Below are 15,178 nucleotides of genomic sequence, written 5' to 3' on the forward strand. Positions count from 1 at the left end.
CAATCCCGGTATTTGCGGGATTGTTAGATGTTAATCCCGCGGGATCCCGGTATTTGCAAAACTTTAAATAAATTGGCAAATAAGCAATTCTGTGCGGTTAACTTCAACCTAAAAATGCTCTACTTGCGGTGTCTCGTCTAATTGCTAGGCAACAGATTTTCATTACCTAAACAACCCAAATTTACTCGGTAAAATACAAACCTCTTGTGCAATTATAAGTGAAAAAAGTTTAACAATTATTTAAAAAATAACTTCTCCGTTATGCGATTCATTAACAAAGTAAACAGAGTCGTCCACTTGGTCGACAAATTCCTCAGTCCCGCAAATCCCGCGGAATCCCGCTCCATTTATGTGCGGGATTTATCCCGCAAAAATGCTGCGGGATCCCGGTATTGCATTCCCTACATATTACTTTGCCTGCTGCCTGTCACTTTTCCGGTCGCACCTATCATATTGGAAATTTCTATAATGATCCCTGTGATGTACCAGAAACAACGGATATATTCAGTATGTTTAGATTGCAAAAGGGTATTTTTTAAAATATGCAAAGTGCATTTTAAGGGTACACATGTAGGTATTATATCTATTCTTTTCGGACAAAATATTTTTTATTTACAATGTAAGCAATTACTAGAAGAAAAAAAATTAAAAGACGCATTGGAAAATAAGACAATAACGTTTAATTAAACTTCAGGTCAGAAATGACGTCTGTTATCGTTCTGTGTGTTGTTATGGGGGGTAATTATTTGTTTCTTTTGTAGTTTTAGTTATAAATTATTTTTGCTTTGTTCCGCATTTTCCATTTGAGTGTGTTAATTTACCTTGAAAGCTGTCATAAAGATGCAGAATTTCATGTTATTGTGTAAATACCTATACACAATTCCATAAATAATTTTACTCTGTTGACATTATTACGATAACACGATACCATACGTTTAGTTTTTGGCCATACAGACCCATATACTGCTTTTATATTTGTCAACCCACATTTTTGTTCCAAGATCAAATCCTACAAATGAAAATTATGAACATTCGCATTGAAAATGCGAAACTGTTACACAATGTGAAGGTTATCAAGACGTTTAACTTTAAATGTCATCATATTAGTTAACGTAATTGAATAAATTATATGCAATTTCTCATCTCCGTCTAACAAAATTGTTTTCCCAAAGCTTCACGTTTAGTAGGTCAAGAAGAATGAGGTGTACATTACGACCGTCGTCGCCGTCGAGATGGAATGATCCGCAATGCAGGAATTTTATTGGCACTTACCGCGATTTTCCGAAACTATACGCTTTCTTTTTTGTAAAAAGTATAAACTCACAAACCGCCACCGAGTAACGCCGCTTTTTTCGGACGGCCATTTTTTCCCCTAGCAATAAGGTGTAACTACCATTCGCAACTGAATCAACAAGAATTGTAACATAATTTTATCATGTAATAATTGATAGGAAAGATCATGGTTGCAGAATCATATCATAATGTTTCTTTTTTTGGGTTTGGTTTGATGTAACAAAAACATGTAAGTTAAGGTTAAAGGGGAGTGCGCGATACTCATTTATTTATTTACTTCAGAGACTGTTTGCTGATAATAATGAATGTCTCTTAGGTATAATCACAATTTACATCTGTAGTCTAATAAACAGAGTTTGGAAACGAATAAATCACCTATAAGAAATGGTTCTGCTGCAGACTATATTTATATCGGTATCGTTTATTTTATATAATATACTAGTATACTACCACGTTTCCTATGTTTATGTTCCCCTAATAAGTAAAAAAATGCTCGTGTGTAATTTATTATCTATTGGGCGCAACTTTATGGAAAGCAAAGGGCATGTGTATCTTTTGCTTTCTGTCGCATTTCTGGAAATAGATAATTTTCACAAAGACTTACTCTGATACTTTTAGATGGGAAATATGTAATTTATTTATATTTGATTTGATTTAACTAAACTAAACAAAGTGGTACCTTTCTGGTGGTTTGAAGGCATTGTGTTATAAATGTTCATATGCTTTTTTTCTGAAGATCGCGGGATATTTTTTAAAATATATGCATTATCATAATATCAATCAATTAATCAATCAATCATTTATTATCAAAAATAGTCGAAACTTAAAACTATATAAGATTCGCCAAACAGGTAAACAACAAACGACATTAAATAAAGAAGATAAACAAAAATGATAGATGGAAAGTACCGACGTAAGAAATACTGTCGTATTTCCAAATTGGTGCTGTACGTTTTTCTACTCTCATTACAACGGCTGTTATTTACGAAAAAAGATTTTTCTATTTATCGGTCTTCCTAAAAAACTAAGACCGATATTTCAACTTTTTCGTTCTTTTTAGCATTGCAAAGAATATTCACTATCGAGAATTTCTTAGACTGCAACTACATACAAAAGCAGCATTTCATAAGAAAGCTTTTTTTCCAATATGGCGGATTGACTACATGTTGCTAAAGCGTTTGCGGTGGGCATTTTTAACGTTCTACTTCATTTACATTCATATTTTCTTTGGTATTGGGTGTAATGTAGCAAATTTTGGTAATTAAATGATATTTTATGTAAATTTTTCGAATAAATTGAAGGCAATAACATTTTTCGATGGAGAATGAAGTGATCTTTTCAAACGATATATCACAATCCCATACTTCATTAAAAATATTGGGGGTTGTAACTGCAAGGGGGTTGAAGGTAGGGATCACATTTGCACGTTGAATAATGTTAATTTATAATTTCAATTTGCGTGTCTCGGGATTTTCTAAAATGTGTACAGTGTATAGTAATCGAAATAATGAATTTATTCAATTGAAAAGTACAGGATGCAGGCAACTTAATATACACGAGGTTAATTTCTCTTAGTGCAGCAGGAGTAAATGATTGAAACCATGTATTTGTGGACTGTTGTATAAATTCACTAGCTAAGTGATGGAATAGTAATATAACGGGATTACTTCACCAATATTAAAGCCTTCTTAACTGTTTCTACTAAGTACTAGAAGATTTATTTTCGTTGACATAGTGTCTGCCATATTACATACTCGATTTCTGAGACCATACATTCGTAAAAAATGAAGTAACACTTACCCATCAAGATGAGTTGGGTCGTGATGATGCTTCAAATCCTCCAGGTCGCTGGCATTATCACTGCTCGGCGGATCTTCCACTACAAGTGGTGCAGGTGCAGGTCTACAGGGCAAGAGAAAATGCAATTACAATCAAATTACACCTAGAAATAATTCCTGTAACCTATTTGATTGTAAAGCTTCGTGAGTGCATTTTTTAACTAGGATTTAACACATTTCACATATCCAAAGGGGTACCTATTTTTGTAAAAAGTTTACTAAACGCAATCTTGGACGTTTTGTTTATGCTTGGAGAGACATTTACTGAACTTGGTAATAATGCGCGCATAGGTCCCACGTTTTAATTGAGGTGAATGACATGACAAAGGATTACATTACAATTATGTACACGTCAATTAAAGAAAAGGACAAAACCTGTATTACAAAATGAAATCAAAGGTGCCAGTGTTTTAGCCAACAAAAGGACGATTCATTTCGTCAGAATAATCCGTTGGTTCTATGAGTTATATAGTATTATAATGTTTGCGGTGGACATGAAAAGAATTTTGAAACAACTCCAAAAGTCTTTGATAAGTACTTGAAGTGAATGATACATCAGGTGCAATTCGCGAAAAATGCATGAGCACTTGAGAATAACAATGGTGTTCTTGCGAAGCTGATTTCACCTTAAAAAAAATTTGGGGAACCTGAAGAAAACTAAAGGGGAACTGCCATAGATTGATTTTGCTAACAAGTTTATAAAAAAGGAGTGGTTTTGTATTCTTAGTGTGCTTGTGGTAAATTATTGCAGGACCTCTCTTAGTCAGAGCCCTTTCGATGGAAAAAACAAAGTAAATTTTTGCATTTACAACATAGAGAAGCTCTAACATCTTTAAATTAGTGTCATGTGATCATATCATATATGATCCTGTTAATTTTTTGGATTTTTAGAAAGATGCAATTTTTAAAATTTCTCCGATTTATCAGATTTTTAAGATTCCTTTGATTATTCGAATTCTGCTTATCCTTCGGATCCATTTTATAAGATTCATAAAACCTTTGGATTCTTCCTTTTTTATACATTGCCCAGTTTCTTCAAATTCTTCACTTTTCGAATATTTCGGATTTTGAGTGGATTTTTCTGATCCTTCAGAATCTTTGAATTTTAAATTGTCGGATTCTTCCATTTTCGTTAATCGAAGATTAATTTTCCCTCGAGTATTCCTATATTTTGAGGTGCATTCACCCGAGACTCTCTGAACTGGTTTGGTAAAGTAATGATGATTAAGCAGTAGCGAGCTCGGTAATTGTTTTATGGCTTGTACAATTAATTTGATAGAAATTAAATATGGACTTTGTAGTACTCCGGTTCTAACATGGGTAACCATGGTAAATTTTCTACATCCTATAGTTTCTTTTTTGCCATGACTTGAAAAACGAGCATTAAAGTTTCTGTTGTAGATGTTTCATGTGGGAGAGCTGCTTTTTCTAAGTCGTTTTTGTATGTATAGATCTTAAACACCCGAGATGCCATGATCCAAAATACACGCCTATTCCAATGGTGTAATGTGGGCAGTGACCTTATTTTTAACTGTTTTCTGTGACAAATTTTGTAAATTAAAAGATATTTTATACATTTTCATTCATAAGAGCAAGTCCATTAGAAATGCAATGAATATTGTGGTTACAATTGATACTATTGGCTACTACTGTTCATCCAACTTGAGCGTAGGTACACTAGAACTACTGTGTTGAAGTAACAAAGAGAAAAATTAATCGTGCAGAGATACACAAGAAGACATTCACATCAAACAGTTACAACGTAAACACATTAAAGTACCTGAGAGGCATATTGGTTGGCGTTTTGAGATTTAGGCCTTCTAGCGAATCTGCAAAAATGATGATTGCATTTAGTTCTTATACAAAAATGTTCTCCGAAAGCATAGTGAAACAAAATTCTCACCCCAAATTGTTACCAATTCCTTCCTGCACATCATCATCCACCATAACAAGGTACTTGGGTACATTAAGGAACACTTTCAACGTTTAAATTAAAATGTAGCTACAATAATACACAATTAAGCATAACGCGCTTGCTCGCCGTTAACAGGATAATTTAAACCCCAGTCAATACTACTTCACTCAAATAATTTACTCCTAGGGACCCACGCAGGCCGTTTAATTTAGTACCTGCACATAAATGAAGTGAACAATGGAAAATAAACGTTCTAAAAAAAGCGCTTGCATGTTAATTGCTGCTGGAGCTTAAATTTTATTGAAGATCGATGCAATGGAAACTTCTATTCTGGGAAAACGGTTAATTCGTTGTGACGGAATGCATTTTGTGTGTTTGTGTTGATCATTGACCCATTAATTAAATTTGATTTTATGATTACAATGGAAAAGTGTAATTAGCGACACGCCAGTTTCCTCACGCGAATGCCGACTTGTAATTACTTCCTCTTTTGTGTATTTGCAACGTAAAATGGACACAAATGTTTGTAACCGCTCAAATTTGTCTCATTAATAGTTTTTACTTTATGCTTTGTTTCTAATTGGTATTTATCATGTAACATTTACGTTTACGATTTATTTGCAGTACTCGCTTCACCTTCTACAAAACTCTCTTTCTAGTCTTACCCTTTTTTTGGGACTTATATCAATTTATTATCTTATTTTGTTTATTTTTTATAATTAATCGTTTCTCCTCCTCCTTCCGCATTGTTAAGTAAGTACCGTATCGACAGTATCCGCGGCTTTTCCTGAATCTACCGACTGCAGTCAAGTACGGTACAATCAACACTTGATGCGACACCGCTGTCTTCTTTTCTGCTTGATGAAACTGATAACTTCATACCCATACAAAACATAAGCATTTCCAATGCTAAAAGACTTTTTGGAGTGGTAGGTCCTTAATCATGCTGCTATAATTCTATCTCCTTAACAAAATACTTTCTCGATACTTTTCGCTACTTCTTCATTGTCTCACTCCTTTCTTCCCTTTAATAACTCCGCTATAATTAAACATCATTAATTAGGAGTGGGCTCTTTACACATAAACATTTAAAGGTGGCAAAACTACGCTATATAATTCAAGAAGAATCAAACCCTCCGATGCTCCGTTCCGCGGTTATTTACACTGAAAGTTTTGACCAATAGATACGTCTCGTCCTGATGTTCTACTGCCTCTTTATGAGTACCTTCTTCTAACACTTTGTTTTCAAGGTATTCGCTTCGACCTCACCAATAGATCTCGTCCAGACAATTCCTTTTGCCTTTGTGGGCACTCTCCCCCGAAAACCGTTTTCAAGATATTCGCGCTTAAAGTTTTGACATCACCAATAGATATATTTCTTCGAGACGCCTCAATCGCTCTTTGTGAGTACCTTCCTCCAACAATTTGTTCTTGAGATTTAAGGAATCATAACCAATCCCGATAAGGGGTCGTGAAAGAGGACGATGGTTCGTAGATATTAATTCCTTTTATTGAGACCCATGAAGGATAAAACGAGTTATGAGCCCTGCCCCCCTCCCCCATCTCCCACTTTGGTAAGGAGTCGGAAAGAAAGGCCGTAGTTGGCAGAAAACAATGCCTTTTATTGAGACCTTTAAAATTATGAAAACCAATTCATTTCGGTGAGACCTTTCATTAGAATGCCATGAAGAGTAGAACGGTGTGTTCACCCCCAGCAGCTCCCCTCCATTTTCAAAAATGTAACTTGGCACTAGTAAAGGCATGCAAATTCTTAAAAGAAAGACCAGTTAGTTGTCACGTGTAAAAGTTATGCACGTTTTACTTTCAAAAAACAGGGTTTCAGGAAATCATTCATAGGAAGAGGGGGGGGGGGGCTTGAGACAGCATTATTTCCTGAGATACTGTTTTTGAATGCAAAACGTGTTTGACATATCAGAATTTGCATAGGCATACATGCAATTTTTGAAAATGGACTGGCGGGGGCGCAGGATGTAAACACACGTTCTACCACCTTTCATGGTATTCTAATTCCTGCGCGTCTCTTTTCCGAGATCAGTAGGTGGCCGCGGGGAGGAGGGAGGGGCAGAAATTAAATCTTTCATGGTATTCCGGTTAAAGGTCTCAACAAAAGGAACTTTTATCTACAAACTACCGCCCTACTTCCTGACTCCTTATCATATGAGATAAAGATAAAGTTAAGGCGCCTTTTTTAAACCGAAATAGCTTAGTAAATGATTGGGTTATAAGGTAGTAGCTTGCTATCGATGTTTACTTTCTTGGTACATGATTAAGTGGTGGAGGCCCCTTACACATAAACAATTAAAAGCCGCCTGACATACATTCAAAAACACTCCATTCTGCAGATATTTGCACTGAAAGCTTTGATAGATATGTCGCATCCTGATGTTCCACAGTTCCACTTACCCTTTGTGAGTACCCTCGTCCGATAATCCGTTCTGGAGATATAAGGGAATATGTACGTTCACGATAAGGGGTCGAGGACGACTATGGTTGGTAGAAATTAATTCCTTTCGTTGAGACCTTTGATTAGAGTACCATGAAGAATTAAACCAGTTCCACTCCCCCCCCCCTCCTTTTTTTTGATAAAGAGATATTCGGAAAGAAGAACGGTAGTTGGTAGAAACCGATTCCTCGATTTCTTTCTTGAGACCTTTAATTAGAATACCATAAAGTTAACCATAACAGATAGGGAGGGCAATAATTGAGTAGAGCTGGGTTCATTTGGAAAAATCTACTTTTTAAGGTTTGAAGTAATTAAACTTAATTTTAAAACACACCGCCCGAAGGGCGATCAAAATTTAAAAGCATTCGAATGTAGCATCACGTCAGTATTGTTGATTTTGGAAGACTTTTTGAAATTCAAGTCAACTGAGCTATAGGTACAAAGCGCTAAAAAAAGGCAGTGAAACGTCAAAAAAATTTTGAAACATCTTGAATAACTTGAAAACTTTTGATGCTGGGTATAGGGAAACGTGGTCTCAACGACGTAGATTTGCAAGTAGATTTCGAAAATACAATAAAATATAGGGTGTTCTATTGAAATAAAAAAGTTGCTATCCATATCCGGTAAAACCGGAAGTGAAACGTTTATGATAATATTTTCTTTCGATAGATCATGAAAAACTATGTTGGTTTTTTTTTTTTTTTTTTTTTTTTTTTTTTTTTTTTATCTGCATATTTACAATCTACTCAGTAATACAATTGAGTAATGAGTAAATGTTATCTTGGATATGTACATGTCATAATTGGGTTCAGGCCATTACCGTCTTCCCAGGGTTATACACTAACATGAAACAGTTAGGGGAGTAAATCTAGTGGCCAGGTGCGTTGGAGTCTTCTTGGGGCTGTTGGTTGGCGCGCGAGGTGCCCCACAAGGTCATTTGCATGTCCTGGTAATTTAATGTTGTATGCCTGTGCGAATCTTTGGATTTCAGTTGTTACATGGGGGATTTTCAGGTCGGTGTGGATAGAATCGTTGCTTATATACCATGGTGCGTCAGTGATTATTCTGAGTATTTTAGATTGTATTCTTTGTATGATTTTTGTATGGGATGCTTTTGCACAGCCCCAGAGTTGGACACCATATGTCCAAATGGGCTTTATGATTGTTTTATAGAGCAGGACCTTGTTGGATAACGATAGCTGCGAGCGCCTTCCTATAAGCCATTGCATCTGTTTTAGTTTCAAGTCTATTTGTTGTCTTTTTTTCTTGATATGCGCACCCCAGTTGAGTTTTTCGTCAAGGTGCATACCTAAATATTTTATTTCGGACTTAGTTGGGATTTGGATGTTGTTAAAACTAGTGGGAGGGCACGCAAGTCTTCTATTGGTGAAGGTTATTTGTGCTGCTTGTCGCTGTTTACTGTGACCCTCCATTTGTTGGTCCAGTCTTGAAGGAGGTTGAGGTGGTTCTGTAAATGATTTGCCGCTGCTTCAGGTGATTCACTGGTTGAGAGGATGGCTACGTCGTCGGCAAACATGGCAATAGTTGTGTTATTCGTGGTTGGTGAGTCGCATGAGTAGATCAGGTAGAGTAGAGGGCCTAACACACTTCCTTGCGGTACTCCTGCTTTAATTTGATGGTATTCCGAGGCTGAGTTATGTACTATAACTTGAAAGAATCTTTCGGTGAGATAGGATTTTAGAATTAAATAGATCTGAGCTGGGAATTGGTACGCAAATTTTCAGATTTAAATTGTTAATCGGAGTCTGAATACTTTTAGGTAACGATTCACGTGAAACAGCCTGTATAGGTCTGGGAAATTTGGTGTGTTTCATTATTAAAATTTGCATAAAACAAACACTCTCAAAACAAACGCTATCAGTACTATCCAATCTCCCCTGGTTTTTGTTGTGCATATACGCACTGACCGAAACCCATTTGCGTTATTAGTTGTTGATGTTGCTCATCAGCTAATGGCTTTGTCAATGCGCCACATTTCCCACTGTTTAGTTAATTTTGATAATTGCAAGATTATTCTAAATTTGTAAAATCCGTGCGGTACGTTCATGGACACAATCCTCTTTATTACATTCCTTCGTTAATAATTTTTTAAAAATCCTTTTCATACATGTACTTATTGCTTGTGATTCTCTGTACATGGAGATCCACATGCGGGTTAGATCGTTTACACAGTTTCAGATTTGTGAAATCCATGAAATTCACTTGACTCGGTTGTATTATTAAGCAGCCCGTTTATTAGAAATGTCGTTTTAGCGTGGACAGTTGCATTATATGTCATAAAGGATGTGCTATAAATGTCCAAAGAAACTGAAAAATTCAAATAAGCTCAAGAATTCGAAACATTTGGGTATTCGCTTCTGAATAATCTAAAAAATCTAAAGAATCTAGTTTTTAGGAGGGAGTGGTGGGTGAAAAGCATTCTATGAAGATATTGAATTAATTCCAGTATGTGGAATCCCACGAGTAAGAAGACTTTAAAAAAGGACTGAAAAATACAGAGTGAATTTGAAGTATCAAATGAATTGTAAGGGTCGAAAGAATCTTAAGTATCTGAAAAATTTAAGGAATAATAAGAATTAAGAGGATCTGATAAATCCGATGGAGTAGGCAAGATCCAGTTACTCGTCGATGTTTTGTTGAAAATCAACATGACTATGATGGCGATGCATTCAAATGAATTTCTTTTTTTGTCCTATACCTAATTCCGGAAAAATCCAATATGGCGCCCATAAGAAACAGGGAAGTCTTACCCTGTAGATTATGAATCGTTATTGCGTTTTTATTTCCTTCCCGGCGTCCATCTGATTAATTCTCTTTGGAATTTTTTAAATCGAGGCAACACTTTGTTTAGGATTCACTTTGTTGAACTTCTAATGAACATTTTTACTCAATTTCCGAAAGTACGTAACGTTCGCTTTTAACTAAAGCTCGGTTATCGGTGACAACCCGAACGCAAACAAATATTCCTCCTCTTGGTATCTGCGATGCTCATTCTTATTTTACAAAACGGACTGATCCCCCCTTAATTACTAAGCAACATTTTGAACGCCCACATTGGCGGATTATCTTGAAAATGGTGATGTCTACATTTTCATGGGTTAGTGTCTTTCTTACTACCAATCTCAGATGGCTCTCATCATTCCTATCTTTCCCAAAATAAGCCGAATCAGAGGGTGTCACAGTACGCTTTCGCGCTTACTAGGAAATGTAACTTACATCACTATTAAAACGGGTGTAAACTGACCCCTAACTCAGACTCCCGGGCGCGATGGACGATTAGAGGTAATGAAAAAAATTATCAAAGTTCTCGTGTGAAGCTGAATTTATTTATTATAACTGGTTTTAACTCCACCGTCAATAAGATCTGGTCGAAGGCTATCACATTCCCTTTGTCGACACACCGTTCGCTCGTAAATGGCATCTGATGTTTTGAACTCAACCATCAGTCAGATCTTGTCCGACGCCCTCACAGTCATATTAATGCGCCATTTTGGTGGATTTCGCTAAAAACCCTTCACAAAATAGTACTCAATTTTTGGAGCACTTCTAACAGCTCGAGCTACTATTGGCAACACGGGAAAGAGAGACCGCGGGATAATTCGCAGCAGCACATAAGTTTTGGGTGCCGGAAGTCGACTACCCTTCGAAGACGGGCGCCTTGCAAAAAGTGGTTAATTTCGTCCCTAAGAAAACAACCAAATTCTGTCCTGCATGAGTTGTGCGCGTGTACAAGATCTTTCCGACGACACCAGTTAGAAGAAAACTAAACTAAAATTGTATAAGAGCATAGGAAAAACCTGAAAAATTAGTAAATCGTGCGCGGGTATGGCACCCAAATGTCGCCGACCCCACATCATGTAGCCCCATCCCTAAAATTGTGAATCCCCCCAGTACACGAAGTTCTTATGACAGTAGTAGGGAAATTTATTCTTTATTTCCTGGGGGTATTCCTAGGGGTATTCCATCCCCCTAGACCACCCGGTTATACGTTCTACTTCAAAACGTTCAGCCCTAAAGACTCTTTCCTCGACTATTTTCAAAAATCATGGTGTTAAGGATCAATAATACCAAACCGGGAGACCGGGGGGGGGGGCACTCCATACTTCCCAGTATACGAAGGTCTTCCCTCCCCAATGATACGTTCTGCCCCAAAGCATTCAGTATCAGAAAATGTGTTCTCTTTCTTCTGGGGGGGGGGGGTCCATTGCCTTTCTTTGCCTAAAAACGTATTGACCTAGGACTCATCCATTCAACACCATCGCATAAATTCTCTACTCAATCGCCATTATCGTAATTTTCCTATAGTTTTCATCAACTCTAGGATTATTTTTGAAATCTCTCTTCCATACCCCTAGACCCCCCCGGTTTGGTATTGTTGATCCTCAACACTACATTTTTGATCCAGGAAAGAGTTGTTATGGCTGAACTTTTTGAAACAGAACGTAGCACCAATGGGTCTGGAACTTCTGGAAGGTGCGAAACACCCCCTCTCTCCTCCCCAGTATACGAATGTCTTATGACAGTTGTAGTGATGACTGAAGTTTGTTTCCTTTTTCCTGGGGGAGGGGGCGGGGCATCATATACCTCTCCAATCCTCGGTGATATACGTACTGCTTCACAACGTTCGGCCTTGACTTTCCAAAAATCAGGGGGGTCTGGGCTACCCAGAATACCCCCCAGTATACGAAAGTCTTATGACAGTTGTAGGGGAATTTCCTGAGGGGTATTCCATACCCCCGGTGAGTATGGATTACTTCCCAGTACACGACGGTCTTGGAAGGACAAAATGGCATCTTTTGGGATATTCCATACCACCCAGACCCCTCGGTGATACGTTCCGCTTCCGCCTCAAAATGTTCACCCCTAATGATCATTTCCTCGACTTTTTCCAATAATCATGCTGTTAAGGATCAATAATACCCAACCGTGGGGTCTGGGGGTTATAGAAAACCCCCCAGTATACGAAGGCCTTATGACAGTTGTAGAGAAAATCGTTCTTCTTTTCTTGGGGTGTATTTCATGCCCCCAGGCCCGCCGGTGGTACGTTCTGCCTCAAAACTTGTAGCCCTAAGGTCCCTTTCCTCGACTCTTTCCAAAAAGCGCGGTAGTAAGGATCAATAACACCAAACCGGGGGGTCTTGGGGGTAATCGAAGATCTTATGACAGTTGTAGCGAAGTTTATTCGCTCTTTCCTGGGGTATTCCATACCCCCTAGACCACCGATGATACATTTGTCTCAAATATTTCAACCCTAGGGACTCTTTCCAAAAATCATGGTTTTAAAGAATCTATAATCCCAAACCAGGGGGGTCTGGGTGGGTACGGTACTCCACCGTACATGAAGGTCTGGGGAAATTTGTTCTTCTTCTGCTTATGGGTGGTACGATACCCCCCAGAGCCTCCAGTTATACGTTCTGCCTCAAAACGTTCAGCCCTAAGGAGCCTTTCCTCCAGTCTTTCCAAAAATCATGGTGTTAAGGATCAACAATAACAAACCGGGTAGTTGTAGGGAAAGTTGTTGTTCTCTTTTTTATGAGGGGTATTCTATACCCCCCCCCCCCCCCCCCCATCTCCCACCTTCCCGGCGATTCGTTCTGTCCCAACGTTCAGGACTCATTCACTCAACGCCATCGTATACATAATCTGTATACAGTCGTAATTTTCCCATTAGTTTTCACTCAGTACCTTTTTTTGTAAATCGGCAATATTACCCTTTCCTTTCATTCTTTTTCGGTTTTCCATATCTTGTTTAGTTCAGTTTTTTCAGATACAATCTGTGGCGAAAATCCATGACTCATTTCTTCCTTCATCCCTCGCTGCCGCTTTCCCTTTCCTCAGTCTCTCTTTCCCTCCCGTGAATTTTTCCAGTGATGGTGTGAGGAAGGTAAAACGCCAATAAATTCTATGAGCGACTACGGTCTAAATTCAATAACTATTGCCCTATTTTAGGTTGCCGTTTGGCTTCTGTATTCCATTTTTTTTAAATAAATCAAATGTGATAAACTGCAGTGATATTTTTCCGGTGCAGCCATTCCGGGGCGATTTTTCAGGGGGGAATTTACAGTGGGGAGTCTCGCGAATCGGATTTTCCCAGGGCTCTTCCGGGGACGAATTTATTGCGGGGAGTTTCTTTTGGGGGGCGAATTGAACGGGTCGAATCGTTTTATAATCAAGAACGGCCAAAAGAACAAATAAATGAAAGTATGCATATAACATTTCTTCATTTCATTCTTTGAAGATGGCAAATAGAGTTAAACGTGCTTTGTAGGATAAGTATGTATTCTTCCCATTGAAGAAAAAATCACTGTTGTAATGCATTTCTCCCTAAAAAGTGATATAAATGCATATAAACTATTATTTATTATTAGAATTATTAATAATGTGTCCTCAGTCTTAATTTTGACTCTTCAACGGGAGCGACATGATTACAATTAACTGGTTTATGCTGTGTTTAATACTTGTATCCATGGTAAAAAGAATAATCAATTCATTTAACTGGTCCTTCAAGCTCAAAGAAACTACCAATGTCTTACAAGTTCAAGAAAACATCTTTTGGCTGAAGAAATCATGAAATCAACCTGGGCACTGGGCAGTTAGTTCATTTTCCCCTTTTGTTACGGCGTAAACTAGCTAATGATTTTCTCTGGCGGCAATGGTCTTTTTCAAGCGACTTACTCCACAAGAAGCATTTAGTTTGTGGTATTTTGCAGTGAGATCTAGATCTTCGTATTTAAAATTGTTACCTAACACGCGAGCTGGATTAGTTTCTTAATTGAGTTTCAAAATTGCTCAAATCTACAGCTACCGCCTTAGTATAAGTACGCTACTTCTTTTTTTTGTTAGATAGGTATTTGTATTAAAATAAAAGTACAAATAACAGTAAAGTACGGTAAACCAATTTTCTTCCACATTAATTTTCGTGTTATTATTGAAAATATGGAAAAATGTTTGAATAAATATCGGTAGACTAATTTTCTTCCAAATCAATTTTCATGTTTTAATCGAAAATAATATGAATAATGTTTTAATAGCCACATTCGTGTCCCAAAAGGCAAACTAAACTAAAATCAAAACGTTTGAGTGTAAAAACTGATGCATGCAAACGTATAGGAAATGGAAAATACACACCTATTACAATTAAGGGAAATCCTTTAAGATTTTCACTCAAACGTTTATCGCGCCAATCATCACCGTCCGAGTTATTAATTATTAATCAAAAAGATAGTTAAAACTAATTTATCACATCGATGCGTACAAATTCATGGTTACAAAGTGTTTCGTGATTTCTGTTTCCCGGACTCAGACCCGGAGTTCTGGAGGGTTTTCGTCAGTGGTGGAGCTTTCCCTCTTCCACTGTACAGGATCGCATTTCGCTAACTAACTGGTGATTATTACATTGGGGTTGTTTTCTAATTCTATGCCGTAGTTATTGTGTGAAAGTGAACATTCGTAGTAATTATTATAACATTTTGGGAACATTTATTGTGTAAACACCCGTGGAAAATATTCAGGTGTATTCATAAGTGGGTCATGTTTTTCATTCATTGTCGATATAGGTTAAAATGATTGATTGTCATTAAATTGATATGTACAGTATTTGGTAGTTACATGTTACGCCTATGTATAAAAACTTGCGACAGCGCAGGA

At 37.4% G+C, this 15,178-nt stretch overlaps 1 protein-coding gene across 4 annotated transcripts in view; it reads right to left on the reverse strand.

Moving 5' to 3' along the window:
- Positions 1 to 14,818, reverse strand: part of LOC116168294 (GRAM domain-containing protein 2A-like) — a 70,852-nt gene extending 56,034 nt beyond the window's left edge. Inside the window, exons 1-3 of one of the 4 annotated variants that reach the window (XM_031484068.1) lie at positions 14,660 to 14,818; positions 4,912 to 4,960; positions 3,094 to 3,195 (exon numbers count right to left, since the gene is read on the reverse strand). In XM_031484068.1, the coding sequence (XP_031339928.1) occupies positions 3,094 to 3,195; positions 4,912 to 4,922 (113 nt within the window). In that variant the 5' untranslated portion in view covers positions 4,923 to 4,960; positions 14,660 to 14,818. Of the gene's footprint in view, positions 1 to 1,272; positions 1,395 to 3,093; positions 3,196 to 4,911; positions 4,961 to 5,034; positions 5,098 to 14,659 lie in introns of those variants that run through there. The other 3 variants (XM_031484031.1, XM_031484049.1, XM_031484077.1) reach the window with 3 other exon arrangements.
- Positions 14,819 to 15,178: the final 360 nt, after the last annotated feature.

This window comes from Photinus pyralis, unplaced genomic scaffold (assembly GCF_008802855.1).
Source record: "Photinus pyralis isolate 1611_PpyrPB1 unplaced genomic scaffold, Ppyr1.3 Ppyr1.4_LG1, whole genome shotgun sequence".
NCBI classification, from domain to species: Eukaryota; Metazoa; Arthropoda; class Insecta; order Coleoptera; family Lampyridae; genus Photinus; species Photinus pyralis.